This window comes from Mycosarcoma maydis, chromosome 11, assembly GCF_000328475.2.
Source record: "Mycosarcoma maydis chromosome 11, whole genome shotgun sequence".
Lineage (NCBI taxonomy): Eukaryota > Fungi > Basidiomycota > Ustilaginomycetes > Ustilaginales > Mycosarcoma > Mycosarcoma maydis.
Window position 1 is genome coordinate 67,721 of NC_026488.1, and position 20,115 is coordinate 87,835.

Below are 20,115 nucleotides of genomic sequence, written 5' to 3' on the forward strand. Positions count from 1 at the left end.
ATATAGACTTTCCCCGCACCAGTACCTCGAGTTGGTCACTATGCTCTTTTTGAGTCCGAGTCCACGAGTCGAATCAGCATCTGAGATTGCTACGTGTCTTGGCACTGTGGAGCCCCACATGCTCTTACAGTGCACAAGCCGTGTGTGACCAAGCTTCGCAGTCTGATACGATGACCGGTTGAGTCGCCGCCTGACTGCCCATGTCCGCATCAAACAGCTTGGTGTTGGCTTGCGCGCGCACGTATAAGAAGACCACGTAGGCAGAGAGGCAAGCTTCCAGTAGAAGCGCACATAGTCATCTGCATACTTCTGACACAGCAACCCTGATCGATCCATCCAGCAACCGCTTCAACCAGCACAATGAGCGCGCCTGACAAGTCTTCGCTCCACGCCGGCGTCCAAAAGGTGCTCGACAAGTACACGTCCGGCACGGGCGCCACCAACGTCCCCGGAGCTGTAGCGTACGTCTCGGATGCTTCGGGCAAAGAGGTTGCCTGGGCCGCCTCGGGCGTGATCGAAGTGGGCAAGCCTGAACGCATGAAGAAGGACACAATCTTCTGGATCGCATCGTGCTCCAAGCTTCTCATCTCGATTGCAGCGTTGCAACTGGTCGAACGAGGCCAACTCGACCTCGACGATCGCATCGACAAGTTTCTCCCCGAAGCGGGCGAGCTCAAGATGCTCAAAGACGGCTCGGCCCCCAACAAGATCCCCACGGTAAGAGATACGATGCTTATCCTTTCGGGTCAGGCTTGTGCCTTGTTCAACCAGGAACTTGCCGATTGGTTCGCCAACAAAGGGCTGCCTCCTACAGCCCACCTCGATTCGTCCCGCGCTAGCCTCTTCACCCCTTACGCCTCACAGCCAGGAGAAGAGTGGAACTACGGCTTCAACATCGATTGGGCAGGCATGGCCGTCGAAGTGGTTACTGGCAAAGACCTCGAGTCGTACTACCGAGAAAACATCTTTGCTCCACTAGGTATCAAAGAGATCACCTTCAAGCCTCGCTCGGCCGGTCTTGTCGACCGTCTCGCTGCCAGTCACATGCGGAGTGAACAAGGCGAAATCTTACCATTCATGCACCTTCTGCTGCCGGAGGAAGACAAGATGGAAGCCATCTATCCCGGCGCCGGTCTGTTTGGCAACGGTGCAGAATACGTCAAGATCCTCGTTGCTCTGTTGAATGGTGGAACTCATCCTGCTGGCGGAACCATTCTGAAGCCAGAGAGTGTAGAGCTGTTGAAGAAGGATCAGCTCCACGGTAAACAGCTCGATGGTTTGGAGCGGCAGTTCGACTGTGTGATTCCGCAGGTGATCAGTCCACGATTCGCGGGATGCCTCTCGCCTGGGTTGAAGAAGAATTGGGCTTACGGCGGCTTGAGGCTCGGAGGTGAGTAATCAGCATCTCAACGGCGAATCTCTAGCGCAACAGCCACTGACCATCCATCGCATCTGTGTCGCCGCTTCTCACCCGTACAGAAAAGCACCCAACGCGAGGACTCAGCGACGACGTAAGTTGACCCCTACCTTTTGCATGTGCTAATCATTCGTGATTGCATCCAAGGCTGACCCAATCGTTTCGCTCGCGCCTCGTTCCCACAGTCGTTGAGTTGGTGCGGAGTGCAAAATTCATACTGTAAGTTTCTCTCCACCACTTGACTTGCCACCATGCTCGCTCGACTTTGACCAAGCAGACTCACGAGAAGCCTACACTTGCTTTCGACATACGCAAATCACAGGGTGGATCGACTTCAAGGACAAGACATGCGGTATGGTCCACACGCAGATGAGTCCCTTCCCGGACAAAGCTGCCGAAGACATGCTCGCCGAAGTGGAAAGTCAGGTCCACGCCGCTTACGCCACCTAAGGCGTTGCTCCATTCACGATTAGCCGCAAAGCGATGCTTGGTGCGCTCTACTAATTTCGCAAACGCCACTCGGTCCTGTCGCAAAGAAACGTGTAATCAAAGTAGTTGACTATACTCGTGCTAACTTGTATGGAAGCGAGAAGCGAGTGTTGAGGTGACTACTACTTGTTGGAAAATTTCCTCAACGGATCCACCTTCTTCCTCGACTTGCCAGCTGCGCCTGTGGTGTTCTTACCAGTCGAGCTCCTACGCTTGCCGCCCTTGTTCTTCCTATCATTCGCACCGTCTTTGATCTTGTTCTTGGGAACGTAACCCTTGTACTCGCTACCCGAGCTCTTTGTTAACTTGGCACCGGGATTAATAATCTTTGGTACCAGGTACTGCGGTACGTGTTTGAGGTGACTCTGTTGAGCACGGCTTGTAAGCAGAGCCTTGTCGTGTTGCAAGAACGCCAGATCGTCGGGATGATCTTCGAAATGCGACTGGAGTTTCGACGAAGTCAGGATCTCGTTTTTGAGCTCTTTGATGCGTGCTTCTCGGATAAGCGCCTTGGTGATGCTCTTCAGAGTGTCGGTGACACGGTAGTGGAAGCCCGCGACTGACGAAGAGTCGTACTTCCACTCTTGAAGTGCGCTGCCAAGCAGCGAGATCGTGGAAGGCTTGTTGAGCATTTTGAACACCGACTCGTCGCGTGTTGTACTGGCACAATACAGGTACTTCGAACGGCCCACTTGGTCCGAGGGCACCACGAAAGAGAGCGCTGTACCCGAAGCTCCACCTCGTGCTGTACGCCCTACTCGGTGAATGTACGAGTCCACGCTCGTCGGAAGGTCAAAGTTGATAACGCAGGAAACGTTGATGAAATCGACACCACGAGAGACGCCGTACTCGGAAGCGCCGTTCTTGCCTTTGCGGTGCTGTGATACCTTGGACTTGTTGCTCTTTGTTTCCGCTCCAGCATGCTCAGAGGATTTACGTTTCTTGCCCGCTTCGCGTTGGTCCTCGGCTTGCTCATCAACCTCGTCTGCCTCTCGCTCGTCTGCGTCCTCCTCTTCATCGTCTCCCTCGTCATCCTGCATATTACCACTTGCACCCGTCGGCTCGTCAGTGGCAACGATATAGTCAAACTTTCCTTTGTTGAACTCTTCCACGATGCTGTATCTCGAGTTGATCGGCAACTCGGCATTGAGCACGCAGGCGCGCAATCCGAACTTTTCCAGGAACAGCTTTAGTCTGTAACCCCTCTCCAGCTCGTTGACAAACAGGATCGCCTTGCCTCGAATCAGCTTGAGCTTCAAGATGACATAAGCAAGCAGAAACTTGTCCTCTTCAGTCGTCTTTGTATAGAATTGAACCAGATTCGAGCCTGAAGCTGCCTCATCGTCGTGATTGAGCTTCAGCACGACTGGGTTCCTGAGGAGCAGACCTTTGAGCTTTGACACGTCCGAAGTCATTGTCGCTGACATGAGGAAAGACTGGAAGTGGCTTGGCAGGAAGTTAGCTCCGAGCAACGATTTGACGTCTGCATCGTGGCCATACGAAAGGATCAGGTCGGCTTCGTCGATCGCGAGCGATTCCATACCGGACTTGAGGTCGAGCGATGCATTTTGCAGATAGTTGAGCGCTTTGGATGGTGTTGCAATGACCACATCAGGTTTTTCGCTAAGCAAAAGACGCTGCACTTTCTCGGACGCCTCTCTGGCGACATTGACGAGTCGAATGTCATCACGGACGTACTCGATAACCACAGAGAGATGTCGAAACACTTGCTCTGCGAGCTCACGAGTTGGCACCAGCACCAACGCACGGGTGAGCTGGTGGTTGGCATCTGACTTGGCCACGGCGCTCTTTGCATCGAGCACCTTTTGGAGCAGAGGTAGACCATAGGCAAGCGTCTTGCCCGATCCTGTGCGTGCTCTGGCGAGAATGTCCTTGCCTGCAAGAGCCAGTGGAATCGCTTTCTGTTGAATCGGAGTTGGGATACCATATCCTAAATCTGCGAGCGCACGCAGCAGGCGTGGATCGAGAATGTGGGAGAAGACGTTGAATCCGAGTCGTTCCGCATCTTCTTGCGAAGGAAGCTCGATGCCGTGCTTTGTTAATTGCGATGCGCCAGTGTTGGTCGATCCGTTAGCAGACCTTGCTGCTGTAGCTGCAGTGGTAGACTTGGCAGGTGGAAGCAGCGAGTCTGCCTTGACCTTGGACGACGATGGCTCTGACATTTCGCCTTTGCTAATCGTATATAGAGCAACAAGTGTTCAGGATGGACGAGACAACGGTGGAAATAAGGTCAAAAGACCCTTTTCGGTCCTTCGTGCTTCTTGATTCTCGAAAAATTTCAAAAATATGAGCTGCAACAGACACGAGAGTCGTGAGTCTGAGTGTGGAGTTGGCCAAAATTCTTACCGGCCGACAGGCGTCAGCTCTGCCTTGCTTGGGTTCGGAATTCGGACTGAATCCTTCAACTTAACTGTGCACTTTTCGACACTTCCTCTTCACCTGGTTTTCTAACTTGGTCAACGAGGGGTGACTCTTGCTCAGCCACTACCATCACCGACACAGCCACCAGCCACTAGCTCCCTCTGCATTAAAACAAAACTCCCTCTCTCTCTCTCACACACAGACCATCGCGCTGTCTTGCTCCCAACATGGCGTCGTATCTAGCATCCATCTACGGCACCGAGCAGGACAAGGTCAACTGTTCGTTCTATTACAAGATCGGCGCCTGTCGACACGGTGATCGATGTTCCCGCAAACACATCCGGCCCCCCTACTCATGCACTCTCCTCCTTTCCAACGTCTACCGAAACCCGCGTCATCACGAACAAGACTGCACCATTACTGACACTGAACTTCAAGCGCAATTTGACGCGTTCTACGAGGACATGTTCACGGAACTGGCAAAGTACGGCCAGCTTGTCGAAATGCATGTCTGCGATAACGTGGGAGATCACCTGATCGGCAACGTCTACGCGAGGTACAAGTACGAAGCTGATGCACAGCGCGCCGTCGATGCGTTGAACGATAGGTGGTACGATGCCAAGCCGCTGTTCGCCGAGTTGAGCCCAGTAACGGATTTCCAAGAGGCTTGTTGTCGACAGAACGAGACCAACGAGTGCAACCGAGGCGGATTCTGCAACTTTATGCATCTCAGATATGCGAGCAGACCTATTAGGAAGGAGTTGAACCACCAATTGGCGGTCGAGTTGAGACGGAGGAAGGAAGAAGGCAGAGACACCGCAAAGGGCGTCAAGAAGAGGCTTGGTTGGAAAGAAAGGTTGGCACTCGAACAAGGAGATACACTGGCCGACGTGGAAGGAGACGATGGTAACCGTGAGGAAAACGGTAAAGCAAAGCGCGATTGGAGGAGCGGCAAGTCAGGAGGTGACTGGAGGAGTCAACCCAGATCAACAGAGGTCGACCAAGTTGATCATCAAGGCCACGACTCGACACCATCTATCACGGCTGCTGATCCAGAGGAGAGGTAGTGCGCATTTCGTCTTTCTACACACAATCGATCCATGTTCCGCAACACACATACCCACAATGCAACACAGACTATGCCTTGCAAGCACACCAATAGTGAATGCTGTTCTCGACGTTCTGACATATACACAAAGGATCTCGCAGAAGCGATAAGCACGTATTGGCAATATTCGGCACCGATCGACACACTCGATCAAAGGGGGAGAAGAACAATGCTATCGTACTTTGGTGTTTCAACTGCCAACTAATGCGAAATGGGAAGGAGGAGCTCGGTTCATCTGCTTCTTGGGTAGCTTGGGTAGTTGGACATCATTCAATGTGCAGAAGCAGGCGTGTTCGACACGCTGTGTTGGCGCCTCTTTCGAACATGCTCCGATATGATCCTCTGTAACCCCTGAGACATGCTAACCAACTGCGGAAGAGGCTTATGCAATTCAGATGGCGAGGTAGAAGGCAGAGTTGGGCGCAGAGATCTGACGTTGCCAGCACGAGGATCGATCACGATCATCTTGCTGTGTTTAACAACGGGTTGCGGACATGCATTCTCTTTCGCGTCACATGAGATGCTTCTTGCTGGATCTAAGTACCGTCCCAGAGGCTCAAGGCGATGGTGATGTCTTTACCTTGGCCTTGGGCGTCACCGACGGTACCCAGACCGGGAACAGTACATTCGAGTGAACGAGTTTGGTTCCAAGTGACACCCGCGCCCGCTCCAACGCTCTTTCGCAGCGCAGCATCTCTCCACGCTAGCACGTTCGGATACCCATCAACTTGGCCGACGTGGCTGAAAGACCGACACCCTACGATCGTCGCGATCCTCGACGCGTCGACCACGAGGTGGTTGGCTGTGCAGCATGGCTGGTCTTTCGACTCAGAGCTGTCGAGACACGAGCGAGACCGCGTTCGTCGCGTTTTTGGGGGCATGCTGGCGTCGTACAGACAACGCGTGCAGAACCACGGCACGAAAAACGGCGCTCAAGCCAGCGCTCAAGCCTGTTTCAGCTTGCATCACGCACCACGATCGGCCCGACGGCCCAGAGGATGCGCTGTCGGTATTGGGCCGACATCATTGTGACAAATGTGAGTGCGGCACACTACTCTTTCACAAGAGGTAAGTGTTCGCGGACAAAGTGCACAAGGGCAGAAATGTTCATCGCCGTTCGTTGGCCGTCAAGATACAGGTAGCAGTCGATAGAAGGTTGCACATCCACGATTCACAGCTACGAGATCTGACTTTGCAAAGCACGTTGACGCATGGTTACCTCGTGCCTGTTTCGTTTACGTGGTCGGTCTCATGCGTCGCATTGCTCTGCATACTTTCATACCGACTCGTGCAGCGTCTCGAGTCATCAGTGGGCGCATACATGCTTCTGGCGATTGACAAGCAGCTGCCAAGCTCGTCGCTACACTTGCTGTTCTCTCCGGATCCGGGTTTAACCTCTGCCACTCGGCGTGGTTGCTTCTCCAGTCGCCAACACATGTCGACGCAGTCTGGCTGTGGCTCGTTCGCGTGCAGAGAGTACTGCTGTCGCTACAAGATGTGCCCACATCACCTGTTCGCCGATCCGCAGCGTAGCATGCTGGCTCAGAGTCCCATTTATGCTTGAGAACTATTTCGTTATCACAAAGAGTACAGGTATGCCGCGCAAGTAGATCCGGACTGGGATTGAGACAACCGTATGAAACACGCCTGAGTGTTGACTTGGAGTGTGGTATAAAACGACAGATACACAGGCCATAGGGGACTATTGTAGTCCATGCACTTGGGACAAATTCAACAAGAACCCACGTTTGCGCGGAGGATCTGCTTAGACGTCGCCCTTGAGCTCCTTCTCGTCAGCCGAGTCGCTGCCCGGAGAGGTGGGGTTTTTGGTGTAGACGGCCTCGTTTTTGAGAGCCTCAATATCCTGGTCGGAGCGCGACGAGCCAGGGCGCGTCTTCCATGCGGGCACACCGGACTGGAAGATCTCGTCCACCTCCTCGAGCGTCTTGCCGGCAGTCTCGGGGAACGCCAGGAAGACGTGGATGGTCATGGCCACCGTGAAGCAGCCAAAAATGATGTAGCTCTTCCACTGAATGTTGTGGAAAGCGGGAGGGACAAAGTAGCCGAGAGCAAAGTTGAACGCCCAGTTACTGGCGGTGGAGACCGAGTTGCTCTTGCCTCGCAATCGGTTACCGAAGAGTTCGGGAACGTAGATCCAAGAGACAGGGCCCCATGTGGGTGCAAACGAGGCGACGAACAGGTAGGAGCAGGCAATGACGGCTTTGGAAGCGGGACCCTCGACTTTCCATCGGACGACCGAGTTGTTAGAGTCGGGATAGTAGTGACCGTAGCCTGCCATGAGACCGGCGACCGCAAAGAGCCAAATGGTCATAAGGGTAGAACCGACCAGGAGAGTGGGGCGACGGCCCCATCGGTCGACATAGAGGAGCGCAGGCACGGTCATGAGGACGTTGATGATGTATTGAATCCCGTTTGAGATGAGGGCAATGTTGCCGGTGATACCAGCCATCTCAAAGACATACGAGAGGTAGTACATCATGACATTCATACCTAAGTTGAGTAGATTGGCCAGTCAGTCTATCGTCTTTGTTTTCTTTTGGCCTGGCTTGCTTTGACGCCGGCTTGCGGTGACGAGCGCACAAGGATGAGAGGCGTGAGAGTGACATACCTGTAAGTTGACTCCAGATCTGGGTAAACATAGCGATGTGCGTACGCCATGCGTTTCCGTGCTTGAAGAGGTCGAGATAGCCAGTGCCTTCGCCAGAGCTCTCTTCGATGTTCTGTACGATCTCATGGTACTCGGCCAGCACCAGAGGCGAATCTTGGTCACCGTTGGCGTGAACTTGAGCGAGGATCTCGAGAGCCTCTTGCTTGCGGGCGTTGGCGATAAGCCAGCGAGGCGATTCTGGCATCAAAGGGACAAGGGCCATAAGAACGAGAGCTGGGACCATTTGGATACCCCAGGGAGTTCGGAAGGAAGCTGTTCCTCGGCCGTCTTGCTCGCCATCGATTCTGTTTCCAATGTGGCTGCAACCAAACGAAATGAAGAAGAAAATGGCAATTCCCCATGTGATCCTGATTACAGTTTGAGTTTGAGTAAGAAGGGTGGAAAGACGACACCTTGACGGTTTCGAGAGTCAGTATCGCTGTGCGAGCATGTGGCCGCCTGGACCTCATTGTAGCGGAGAGAGACGAGAGGTCAGTTGAGGATGGATTGTACTTACGCCCATTGCTGGCAACCAACAAGACGGCCACGGATGCGCGAAGGCGACAGCTCTGAAAGATAGACAGGCACCTGAGCAGAGCAGAGACCGACACACATACCGTTGAAGATGCGGCCGACAATCAGCATACCGATATTCTGGACCGCGCAGGTGAGGATAGAGCCGATGACCCAGAGAATGCAGCCGAGAAAGATGGCATAACGTCGGCCGAAACGGTCGGCAACGATACCGGAGAAGAGTGAAGCGATGAACGAGCCACCGGCCATGGAAGCGGTGATGCCACCCTGGACGTCGGCGCTGGGACCGGGGTTGCACAGTGCGCCAGGTCGATCGGCGCACTCGACCGTGTTTTTGTCATCGCCAAAGTAGACGAGATAGTTGGGAGACGCAATGATGGCAGAGAGAGAGCTGATGTCGAATCCAAACAGCATACCACCCGTGCAGGCGAGTGCTGTGAGCACGTAGGGATTGGTGATACGACCCATGACGGACAAACAGGTAAAAGGATGCTGGGACGGGTACTGCGAGATTGCGGGGAGAGATGGCGCTATTGAAGCATGGGGTATAAATGCCTTTGGTGCTTGGCTCGACAAGAAAGGTGGGGTTGAGACACAATTAGTTCAGGTACAACACGAGGTGTAGTTAGACCACGAGTAGAATGGCTGTTTCTAGGCCACAGTGGGCCAAGAATGGGAGGGTCCGAGTTGAGCGAGGTGTGTGTGCATTGCTTGGTTCATCGACTTGCACTCAGTGCTCCACGGAAACTCCAGAAGCGTGTGGTAGCCACGATCTGTCAGGGCTCAAAGCAGGGCACAGACGAAGTGGGTCGATGGAAGCGCGGGGTACGACGAGTTAGAAGAGCAGCAGCGGTAGCAGTGAGCTCGACTCTGCAACGCGGGCAAGACCTCGGCTATGTTACTAGTCGCACCCCCACCACCAACACCACATGTACAGTTTGGTTGTAAGGAACGTCGCTCCTCGGCAGGAAACTCGCGTGCGGTGGTGACCCCTAAGTCCAGTCCCATCGAGCCAGGGCAGGTGCGGCCTTGAGCAATGGGCTGGACAGAGGCTTTATTGAGGTATATGTCTGCTGACCATCTTGTCTCGGAATCGGTGTCAACGCCATTCAAGTCAAAGTGCGAAGCTGGGGTGCACCTTGGCTCATGACACATGGCCAATCGCGACTGACAGCGGAGGGTTTAGGGTCGGACAATTTTGCACCAAGGCTTGTTCTGCATTCGTGTTTCACCATTCACCATTCAAACTTCCTCTTTCCTACTCCGATCTCTTCTTCAGCGAACACGAATCGGTGCGGAGAAGCGGCACGAAGTACGAAGCAGAAAGCATGCTATTCGTCCAGTCAGCAGTCGTCAAGCAAATCGTTCACGGCTTACTGCTTTTCTCACAAACTATTCATCACAATCGTGAACAATCGTGAACAATCTGTGAATCGTGAATCGTGAATCGTGAATGACTCAGGTTGGCTGCGTAACTGCCGCTGCTTCCGGCGGCGCGGCTGAAAGAAAGCCATATGTTGACCAGCGCGACAAGTGCGACCAAGTGCGACCAAATCCGAACTTCGGCTCGCTGTACGAATCAAAGCGCAACGATGCGTGCGGTCCGACCGGCTTTGCCTCAGGAGTTCGGTTGCACAGCGATTCGAGCGACCATCTTTGCCCGAAGCAGCCCGCGCTCGGTCTGTATCGGCGTCACGAGTCGTGAGTTGTTGAAGCGTTCTCAGGTTTCCCCACACCTTGGACGTGTCCGAGCGCGTCTCCACCCAATCACGAACGAGCATAGAGCTTGGATCTGATCACCGATTATGCTTTTACTGAGCCATTTAGAGGTCTGTGCGACAAACCAGACCGCCACGGTGGTGCCCATCGCACCTCTGTATCCATTCAAAGCCCGAGGTTGCGGGCGGTATAAGTTAGGCAAAGTGCGAACCTTTGTCGTCACACCGGTCACGAGTGTGTGCTGACTCCAGAGTGGCAGATTGCGAATGGGACGTCCAAAAGCGACGAAAGCCGAGCGTCGCTCAGTGCAAATCGAGCGATTGACATCGTCACAAGTCCATTCGTGATTTGGTCTCGCTTCTGTTTGCTTCCTTCGTTTCGAGAGACAACCAACCGTACATTCACGATTCGTTAACTGTATCTGCAAATGGAGTCGTGAGCGACACTTGGGAATCCATGCGATCGAGGGGAAACACATGTCTTAGCGAGCCGGTGGCTTTTAGGCGAAAACACCGAACAGGCACTACACCTAGAGCTTCGGTCCGTCTCGCCTCGTTTTCAACACAACTTTCAAGCAACACTAAGCGTCAACCACCAAGCTAGGTCGCTGTCTCAAGCGAAGGATTGCTTGAACGCAGCCACAATCACAAACGTTCTTTGACAACGAGCGAGTGGATCGTCCAAAATCGAGTCTGACGGTGTCCTTATGGGCGTCTGTGAATCAGCAGACGGGCACGAACAAGCCAAGCAGTCACGCAGTCACGAGTCGTGGAGCGAACCTTCACGCTTGTCACCAAAAGAAAAAAAGAAAAAAGAAAGATCACCGAAAACTACCGCATGACCGCATGACCGCCTTTCATGCGTTCGTGTCAGCTCTGGAAGCGCCCCTTTGACCTGGCTCTTGCCCTCATTGGGATTGGTGCAGGAGATCGGCTATACCGACAGAAATGCACGTTCACACTTGTCTCAACTCGATGTTCACACTCCTTGTTCGGCAAACCCGGACAAGTCGTTCGCATTTGCGGAGACTCGGTGGGATCTGTACCCCAAGAATGCTCTAATCAAGGTACGCCTCCTTTCGCACTCCTCCCACCCGTTGAGCGTACTCGCGTTCCTGCCCAACCCTCTGGTGCGCATGTTCAACGCCGAGCAAGTCCGCGTCTCGACTCAGCTCTGATCATCAGCGTGATCGGCTTTCTAATTCGACTTTATTTTGCCGGCTGTTTTGCAAGCTTCGAGCTCGCCAATAGGCAATCCTCGTCGTGTTCCTCAAGTCGCCCTCGTGCCTGTATCGGCTGGACAGAAAAAAATCGCTTCGATGGCTGTTTTGGCGCAGCACAAGGCAACGTGTCCATACAGCCGAGCTGAGTTGGTACCTGCCAATCACATGAATGCTTCAGAGTCAATCACGTATCTCATTCGCGAGCGCGCCTATCGAATCGGTAGAAGCCGACCAAGTCTGTTTCGCTCTGAGCATCTCTCGTTGTCAACATGCTGAACCTGTGTGATCGATGATATGCGGTTGCAGAAACAATCACGAATGATACAAGAGAGAGGCAATTAGATCCATCAGCCTTTGCTAACGCGCGACAGCACTGTCAACGAGACATCCATCAATAGCTTGCGCCAAACACGAGCTCCTCGTCAAATAACTCGATAAACTGCTCGTTGAGGATTCGATACTTTTGTCCGCCCACAAATCTGCGGTATTCCTCGAGAATCGCACTGAGGTTCCATCGCTGCAATTTGCGGAAGCAACCAACCACGGTGCCCGTTCGATGACGGCCCAGGTTACACATGACCAGCACAGGATACGTTGCAGGTTGCACGAGCAGATGCAAAGCTTGCAGCACCACCTCTTCCGTGATCGGGTCCCATGCATTGGTCGAGTACAGCACGCCCAAGTGGTGCAGCTCGATGTTTTGATCCACGCAAAAGTCCAGAAATCCGGGCTCCGGTTCTTCAGGAGCGAGCCAGATGACGCTCTTCAGTCCGAGCTTTTCCAGGAAGGGAAAGTTGAGTTGATCTGGCTGGCCTGACCGGTAAAAGTTCTCCTCCACCATCCCGTAGTTGGGCGGTGGCACCAGCATCTTGTCTCGCAGCGTGTGTGACACCAGCTGAAACCTCTTGAGCCAACAACACGCTTGTGCGCGATTGTTATCGTGGCGCCGGCTATGGCGATGTTGAGAGATAGACGCTACGACTCGACTCGGATCCGAGACGAGTTGATCAACACAAAAATTTCTTGAATTGGACCCTGAATCACCCAATCACCAAATTGCACAGGCGCAGCACAACGCAGCACAACGCAGCACGCTGACGCACACGCTCAGTTTATTAATAATACAAAGGCAGCCTTCAAAGCTCAGTTTCTTCGTTTGTCTCTCGTCATCCGTCGTGAGTCTTGCATCCCCTCCAACTTCGCTTCTTGACTTGGCCATCCTCTCAACAACGGAAACCATCTCAATTTCGCTCTTCTCATCGGCCCCTCGCAGTCGAACCACAACCACGACATCGATGTTATAGCCACTCTCCCAGCTCCACGCCCCTGCCGCCTCGAAAGCCACCTCGCACGCTTCTGGCGCCTTGCTTAGGCGAATGCGGCGTACAACATGGGTGTGCAAGGACTATGGCAGCTGCTTCAGCCTGTCGCTCGTCCCATCAAGATCGAAACGCTCGAAGGCAAGCGCCTTGCCATTGACTCGTCACTATGGCTTTACCATTTCCAGATGGCTATGCGTGACAAGGACGGTCGCACCTTGTCCAACGCCCACATTCTCGGCTTTCTCTGGCGCATCCTCAAGCTTCTCTTTCACGGTGTTCGTCCCGTGTTTGTCTTCGATGGAGGTGCCCCAGCCATGAAGCGCAAGACGCTCTCCGGTCGAAAAGCCCGCAAGCAAGGTGCAAAGGAGTCACACGCCCGAACCGCAGAGAAGCTTCTCGCGGCACAGATGAGGCAAGCCGCCGTCAAACATGTCGCTGACAGCCAGAACCGTGCATCCTCCTCATCTGCAGCGCAGGTCTCGACTTCCCAGGATGCGGTTGACCTGGGCGAAAACACGGTTTATTTCGACGACCTCCACGCCGCCAATCCCCGAGTACTAGCCTCGCGCGACCTTCAATCGACAGCCCCTACCAGCTCAGCTCCAGCGAGCCGAGACAAGAGCTCTTCGCCGACCAAGTCAGGTGGTCGCAAGATGGACTGGCACAAGGATCCATACGCTCTGCCAGCCTTGGAAGAGGATCTCGACAAAGTCGCTGCCGCCAACGGCCGCAACGGTAGGCGCAAGGACTACCGCTTTGCCACCGAGGATGAGCTGCGTGCCGTGATGAGCACGATCGCACCCGAAGATCTCGACACCAACTCTGACCTCTTTCGCAGCTTGCCTGCCGAGCTTCAGTACGAGCTTGTCGGTGATTTGCGTGCTCAATCGCGCATGACTTCGTACAAGCGTTTACAGTCCATGCTTGCCACAGCCCCCACCCCCATCGATTTCTCTCGCGCTCAGATTGCCGGCCTCAAGACACGAAACGACCTGACCCAAAAAGTGCTCACTGTTACAGACGAGATTGGCAATGCCAACATCAAGGTGCCCATCCGCGTAGCTGGCCAACGCAACAAAGAGTATGTCCTCGTTCGCAACCAAGGAGCTGAGGGCGGATTTGTGCTCGGCGTGCGCGATGCCGGTATGACCCAGGACAAAGCCATCGACGTTGACTACGAGCCTGAGGATATCGTCATCACAGACGACGAGGCACAGCGTTCCGATTCCGATTCCGATCCTGAAATCGAGATGGACGAGGTCGAGATCCCCGTCCAGCCGTCTGGTTCGCAATCTGTAAGTCGAACCGCCGATCCAGAGCTTGACCAGCTACAGACTGAAGCAGATCCATACAAGCGCAAAGAGAAAGCGCTCGAGCTGCTTCAGGCGCGTGCCAAGTATCATGCCAAACAAAAGAGCAGCAAGCCAGGCATCCAAGATGACGACAACAACCAGCTTGAACGCACTCTTCGACCTCAACAACAACGTCAACAACGCCCCCTCTTCATTCGTAACCGACGTACAACTGCTGCCGAGTCCAGCAATTCTCCTGATCAGACCGACTGGATCGATGTCGATGCAGATTCGGATGACGACAACCATGATTTTCATAGGATGCCAGAGAACGACGACGACGAGCTGGACGAAGATGAAGCCGAGGACCTCGCCTGGGCCATCGCCGAGTCTCAAACGTCCAACAACCCAAGTCGCGCAAAGGAGCCATCTCCTCCTTTACGCGGTCTCAAGCTGGCCCATCGCAGCGGCGAGCCCATTTCGCTTCACGACGCCATGTCACACAGGCAGCAGTCGACACAGTCGACGCAGTCACCTGTCAGCAGCAGCAGAGCACCTGATCTGCATACATCCCAGACTGACATCGCTGCGGCGGCTGGCGCCCAGGATGCAGAGAGCTTCGAGATCAACGAAGATGACTTTGAAGACGTGCAGCCCGAAGCGCCGTCCACATTACGTGAGGTTCAGCCAGTTGTCGAGCCACAGCCACTGTTGGACGCATTCGGTCGAGATCCATCTCCTGCCGACATGCCTGATCGCATGCACGAGCTGGCAGCGCTTGTTGGCCGCGGCAGAAAATTCGGCGGTGAATTTGCGGGCCCACCACCTCCGCCTCGTAAGAGTCTGGCGGGCAGTCTTCGAGCCGCACGTCGATCCACGTCGACAACTGACCTTCGCGAGCAGTCGAAACCAATGCCGTCCCCCGACACGTCGATCAAGGAGAGCGAGAAGGAGACACAATCGGAAACGCCTCCACGCCCGCCCATCGCAAACGCAGGTCACATGGGACCGCCGCTTCGTTCCGCTTCACAGCAGCGACTCGAGCGTGCAGCCATGCGGCCAAAGTCTGTTACGCCAGCAGAGGCAACCGCGCGGACGCTGCACGAAGATTTATCTCCCACGCCCGAGGAAGTCAATCGTCAGATCGCAGTCGATCTCTATGCAGACGAGGCGAAGGACGATGCCGATTTTAAGGTGATCGAGTCCGCACCGCTGAAGGAGAGGAGCGATTCAAGGAGAGAATCACGATCCGCACAAAGCAAGACGTTGAAAAATGCCACAGTCTCAACCCTACATGGGCAAGCAGGTGAGAGCATGGTAGCCAGCGATGCGGCAAAGACTGTGGACGCGGTAGACAGCCAGGTCGCTCAGCAGGAAGAACCTGAAGAGACCGGAGTGCCGGTATCTTTGTCAGTCCCAGAGGTGGTATTGAATGGAGCTCAAGGACCCGGCATCACAAAAGATGGCGCAGACGTCGAAGCCAAGACCATGGACAACGTCCCCTCCGCATCCACAGAGCACACGGTTGAACCTACATCCATAGAGACAGCACCGATAGAAGGCATTGAGAAGCGCTCCAGCCGACAACAGACACCGATTGGATGGTCGCCCACACCATCACCCGAGCCTGAAGCCGTTGTTATCGGCGCCGACGGATTCCCCCTCCCGACTGCGGAAGAGCTCGACGCACTTGACGCAGAAGACCAAGACGAGATCGCGCGACTGAATGCCGATCAAAACGAGTTTGTCGCGTTTCTGAGCGCCACCAAAGGCCGCAGCCTGCTTGACGTGCAGAAGGAAGTGGCGAGCGAAGTGAATGCTCTGCGTGCCGAATTTGCCAACAGCCGACGATCCGAAGAGGATATCACCAAGCAGATGGCACAAGAGATTCAAATGATGCTTCGCCTGTTCGGACTGCCGTACATCACGGCACCGATGGAAGCCGAAGCACAATGCGCCGAACTCGTCTCTCGACGTCTAGTGGATGGTATCATCACGGATGACAGCGATGTATTTCTGTTCGGCGGTACACGCGTCTACAAAAACATGTTTAACAACAACAAGATCGTCGAGTGTTTCCTGCTCTCGGACATGCAGCGAGAACTGGGACTGGATCGCGAGAAGCTTGTGCAGCTGGCCTACTATCTGGGGAGCGATTACACCGAGGGACTTGTAGGTGTCGGACCCGTTGTAGCGATGGAGCTGCTTGCGCTGTTTCCTGGTCAAGATGGACTGCTCAAGTTCAGGGACTGGTGGATGCGCGTGCAGATGGGTCAGGACACCGAAGAGCATACGCGCGGGAAAACGATGCGACGAATCAAAAGGAATCTACACAACAAGGTGCACCTCGAACCGTCGTGGCCGGAGCATGCGGTGTTGGACGCGTACTTTGCTCCCACGGTGGACGAGAGCGATGAACCATTTGCGTGGGGTCTACCGGACCTAGATAGCTTGCGAACATTTCTGGGCGAATATCTGCACTGGCCAGTGACCAAAACGGACCAGTACCTGCTGCCGATCATCGAGCGTCAGAATACGCGCAATCGAGCACGAGGTAATCAGACGACGCTCGACCGGAATGCGTTCTTTGATGCTTCGTCTGGTACGGGTGTCTATGCGGGCAGAAAGACGGTCACGTATGCAAGCAATCGGTTGCAAGAAGTTATCAATGGATTCAGAGCGGCGAACAAGGCTCGAAAGGGTGGTGGGGGCGAAGCTGAACGTAGACGCGCTCGTGGTGGTAACAGTAGCAGCAGTAGCAGCAGTGATGGCGAGGATGAGTTTCAGGTGGTAGATGCAAGGATGCAGACGCCTGTGGTGGCGGAGGAGATGCTGGGTAAGCAAATGGGCAGAACGAGACGTATTGTGCGGCGCGACGAAGGCACCGAGGCGAATGGTGGTGCACGGATGAAAGATGCACAAACGAGCGAAGCTCGGCAAGCCGAACTGGATGCAGCGATCGAAGCGCTCGAGAATGCGACTGGAGCGCAAGGCTCGACAAGCAGCGCAAGCAGCGCAAGCAAACGCAAAAAGAAGCGGACCAAGCAGGCGAAAGGTCAGACGGATGCAGACGCACAAGATGGCGTGTGCGGCTCGGCATGCTCGGCGTCAAGTGCAGATGAAGCAGTGGTCGTAGCAAAGACTGCACGTTGGACGCGTGGACGACGTGGCAGAAGCACGGCTGCTCGTGCTCGCTCGATGACAGGACGCGGCAGCAAGGCGCGTGCGAATCTGAATGCGGCGAGGAACATGTCGTTGGACGACGTGCACTCGCTACCGCCGAGTCGAAGTGCGAGTTTGGATCCGGCTGTGTTGCGCGCACGAAGCACGACCCGGTCGAGAAGCGCTAGCTCGAACGCGTCTGCGCATCAGTAGGTGTGCGATGCACATCCGTTGGCGGTCGTCTGTATCTAGCGCGTGTGTGTTGGAATAGCACCGATCTGGAGCATACGGATGATTCTTGCGACGAATCGTGGATGTGGAGATATCGGCATGATTCGCGGCGAATGTGGTGCGTGACGAGGTGCGTCGACGAGGTGCTGTTGGGGGGTGGGGGAAAGCGGGATATGCGCGTTGGTGGGTATTCGAGCTGGATCGACGCGCGTGTTGGGCTGCGGCGCGTGCAGGTTCAGGCAGATCGACGAGCAGCACGATGGTGGTGATTGGGCTGTGCTATCGCGTGTGTCTAGAGTGCGCAGATCATGATCACCTGCTATGTTGAATTCGTGCGTGGTTGCAGCTGGTCGGGCGTGTGCATGTGTGACTGTGAGCGGATCGTCTCGACGTACGCGCATCCCTGACACGAGACACGAGCCAACCCAAGCGCGGCGTGCCAGAACGGGGATCGAGCCCGGTCGCGCTACAGCATATGCAGTATCGGTCTGAACGAAATGAGAACATGTGCGCTCCAGTACTCGTGACTACGAGTGCCGAACCTCGCATCGTGAGCGAGCTGTGCGGCTTGGCCACGTGGATCATTGCAGCTAGCTACCCACCTCGACTGTCACCTTGCAATCACACACGCCTGCACTCACACACGCCCGATGACGACGGCGCATATACGACGTTGGCTGCTAGCCTACGTTCATGCGCGCTCTAGAAATACATACCACGACCAACGTCAAGCCGCGACGTTTTGCGGATCCGGCCCGCGTCGCTGTGGCACAGTGCCCGTGCGCGTGCGCGTGCCAGGTCGCACTTGGTGTTGCTGGCTGTCGGTCGTGCTGCACTGCCTGTGGTCGTCGGGCTGCCTCTTGGCATGTCTCCTCTCCTTCTTCTCGGCGTACCACTGCTTGCCCTCCTGCTTGCGCTTCTCATCGTCGTTTCTATCCAGGCTCAACTCCTTGGTGAAGAGCACCGTGACGACCAACGCTAGCAGCGTCAGACCCAAGCCGAATCGGAAGACGTTGCGGAACGCCTGCACATAGGCCTGCAACAACACACCCGATGTGGCAGCATCAAACTCGCCTCCAGTGATCAGCTTCGGATTGCGAACCACTTGCGCAATAACGTCTGAGCGCAGCGTTCGCACTTGGTTGCGAACCGTGTTGTTGAGAATCGTGTAACTGATCGCCAGACCCAACGTCCCTCCGAAGAGACGCATAAAGTTGCGCGTCGATGTGACGACCGCCAAGTCCTGACGATCCACCGCATTCTGCGCAGCTACAAGCGTGGTTTGCAGTGTACCACCCGCTCCGAAGCCCGAAAGCAAGAGATATCCGATTACCTGACCGATACTTGAATGCTCGTTCAACAAACCTAGCAGTCCGACACCGATCGAAAAGATGCCAAAGCCGACAACGATAATCACCTTGTACCTGCCCGTCCTCGAGACAAGCACACCGGCAACCGTCGAAGTGATCGCCTGAAGCGCCATAAGCGGGATCAGAGTGACACCCGCCTTGACTCCGGAATAGCCTTTGACCACCTGGGTAAATTGCGGGAGGTAGCTCTGACCATTTCAACCAAGTTACCGCTACAACCTGGCTGACTAGCTTGGATCCCACGGTTGGGTCCTAGCCATGGTGTTACAACCATCTACCGAGACAGACTGAGCGGATGCGCGAACAAGTGGGACAGGCGTCCAAGTCCTGATACGTCCGCGGCGCAGGTCACATGGCAAAGTACGCCGATAGCGGAATTCACGATTCACGGTTGGGCTTGGACCTCGTGCTCGCTTGGTGTGTGACTTGTCTGTATCGAGTAGGCGTGCGCGAAAGTCAAGAATGTCACAAGCTGCCAGTCACGAGTCACACGTCGGCGCGCGTGAGTCACGAGTTGCACGATAGGTAGGAACCTCGATCGCCTCTCTCGCAAGCGAATCGACGTGCGCCGACTTCGGTCCATTTGCCCGTGTCTGACAAGCGCAGTTGGCTTCGTGCTACACCATGAACGTATTGCTTGCATAGCCAAATCGAGAATCGTCAATCCAAGTTTCTGAATAAGTTACCATCAGTTAACGCATCGCGCGATTCAATTCACATCTGCAACGGTCATTTCGTGCGTTTCGGACGCAATATCCGAAAATAACCGCGCCTTGAACACAAACAGACCGTAGCTTCACCGGCCATTTTCCGGCAAGTTGCGGTGGTTTGCTGACGAGCAGATGCATCTCAGCTTGCTCCGCAATCGCATGCGCATCTCCATAGATTTGGCTTTGCTCAGCATGACATGCTCTGAGTTGGAGCATCCTACTAAAGACTAGCATTACCCTCGAGACAACCGAACAGAAACGGATAGATATCAGACAACAAATTCAGAATACAGCTGTAGGGAGGCAAGACATCGAACAGAGTGAGCATGTACGTGGCATCATTTGCGACGAGCGCGCTTGCCGTTGGTCTTGCGTATGTTGATCAGGTCCGATTCGATCTCAAAGTCCTTGGCCGGTGTGAGCTGGTTGAGTGATTTGCCCGCATCCCACCTCAACCTGCCACCAGTCGTGGACACCACGGGGGCCTTT

At 54.8% G+C, this 20,115-nt stretch overlaps 9 protein-coding genes across 9 annotated transcripts in view; 3 read left to right on the forward strand and 6 right to left on the reverse strand.

Moving 5' to 3' along the window:
* Nucleotides 1-360: 360 nt before the first annotated feature.
* On the forward strand, nt 361-1,867 carry UMAG_11513 (uncharacterized protein; the record flags this gene model as incomplete). Its single annotated transcript, XM_011392253.1, has 4 exons — nt 361-1,390; nt 1,480-1,511; nt 1,603-1,636; nt 1,740-1,867. The coding sequence occupies 4 exons, from the start codon at nt 361-363 to the stop codon at nt 1,865-1,867; spliced, it is 1,224 nt and encodes a 407-aa protein (XP_011390555.1).
* A 161-nt stretch (nt 1,868-2,028) lies between these two features.
* Nucleotides 2,029-4,089, reverse strand: UMAG_03892 (putative ATP dependent DEAD-box family RNA helicase; the record flags this gene model as incomplete). Its single annotated transcript, XM_011392076.1, has 1 exon — nt 2,029-4,089. The coding sequence occupies one exon, from the start codon at nt 4,087-4,089 to the stop codon at nt 2,029-2,031; it is 2,061 nt and encodes a 686-aa protein (XP_011390378.1).
* A 426-nt stretch (nt 4,090-4,515) lies between these two features.
* UMAG_03893 (uncharacterized protein) lies at nt 4,516-5,355 on the forward strand (the record flags this gene model as incomplete). The annotated part of the gene is made up of 1 exon (XM_011392077.1): nt 4,516-5,355. The coding sequence occupies one exon, from the start codon at nt 4,516-4,518 to the stop codon at nt 5,353-5,355; it is 840 nt and encodes a 279-aa protein (XP_011390379.1).
* Nucleotides 5,356-7,161: 1,806 nt separating this feature from the next.
* UMAG_11514 (putative High-affinity glucose transporter) lies at nt 7,162-9,066 on the reverse strand (the record flags this gene model as incomplete). Its single annotated transcript, XM_011392254.1, has 3 exons — nt 7,162-7,907; nt 8,026-8,432; nt 8,582-9,066. 3 exons carry the CDS (start codon nt 9,064-9,066, stop codon nt 7,162-7,164), a joined length of 1,638 nt encoding a protein of 545 aa, XP_011390556.1.
* Nucleotides 9,067-10,318: 1,252 nt separating this feature from the next.
* UMAG_11515 (uncharacterized protein) lies at nt 10,319-10,795 on the reverse strand (the record flags this gene model as incomplete). The annotated part of the gene is made up of 1 exon (XM_011392255.1): nt 10,319-10,795. The coding sequence occupies one exon, from the start codon at nt 10,793-10,795 to the stop codon at nt 10,319-10,321; it is 477 nt and encodes a 158-aa protein (XP_011390557.1).
* A 1,135-nt stretch (nt 10,796-11,930) lies between these two features.
* Nucleotides 11,931-12,407, reverse strand: UMAG_03897 (uncharacterized protein; the record flags this gene model as incomplete). The annotated part of the gene is made up of 1 exon (XM_011392078.1): nt 11,931-12,407. The coding sequence occupies one exon, from the start codon at nt 12,405-12,407 to the stop codon at nt 11,931-11,933; it is 477 nt and encodes a 158-aa protein (XP_011390380.1).
* Nucleotides 12,408-12,929: 522 nt separating this feature from the next.
* UMAG_03898 (uncharacterized protein) lies at nt 12,930-17,528 on the forward strand (the record flags this gene model as incomplete). The annotated part of the gene is made up of 1 exon (XM_011392079.1): nt 12,930-17,528. The coding sequence occupies one exon, from the start codon at nt 12,930-12,932 to the stop codon at nt 17,526-17,528; it is 4,599 nt and encodes a 1,532-aa protein (XP_011390381.1).
* Nucleotides 17,529-18,273: 745 nt separating this feature from the next.
* On the reverse strand, nt 18,274-19,029 carry UMAG_11516 (uncharacterized protein; the record flags this gene model as incomplete). Its single annotated transcript, XM_011392256.1, has 1 exon — nt 18,274-19,029. The coding sequence occupies one exon, from the start codon at nt 19,027-19,029 to the stop codon at nt 18,274-18,276; it is 756 nt and encodes a 251-aa protein (XP_011390558.1).
* A 935-nt stretch (nt 19,030-19,964) lies between these two features.
* UMAG_15099 (uncharacterized protein) overlaps nt 19,965-20,115 on the reverse strand; it is a gene marked incomplete at both ends in the record, with an annotated part of 2,220 nt that continues 2,069 nt past the window's right edge. The window contains one exon of the mRNA XM_011392300.1: nt 19,965-20,111. Coding sequence (XP_011390602.1) covers nt 19,965-20,111 — 147 coding nt within the window. The remainder of the gene's footprint in view (nt 20,112-20,115) is intronic.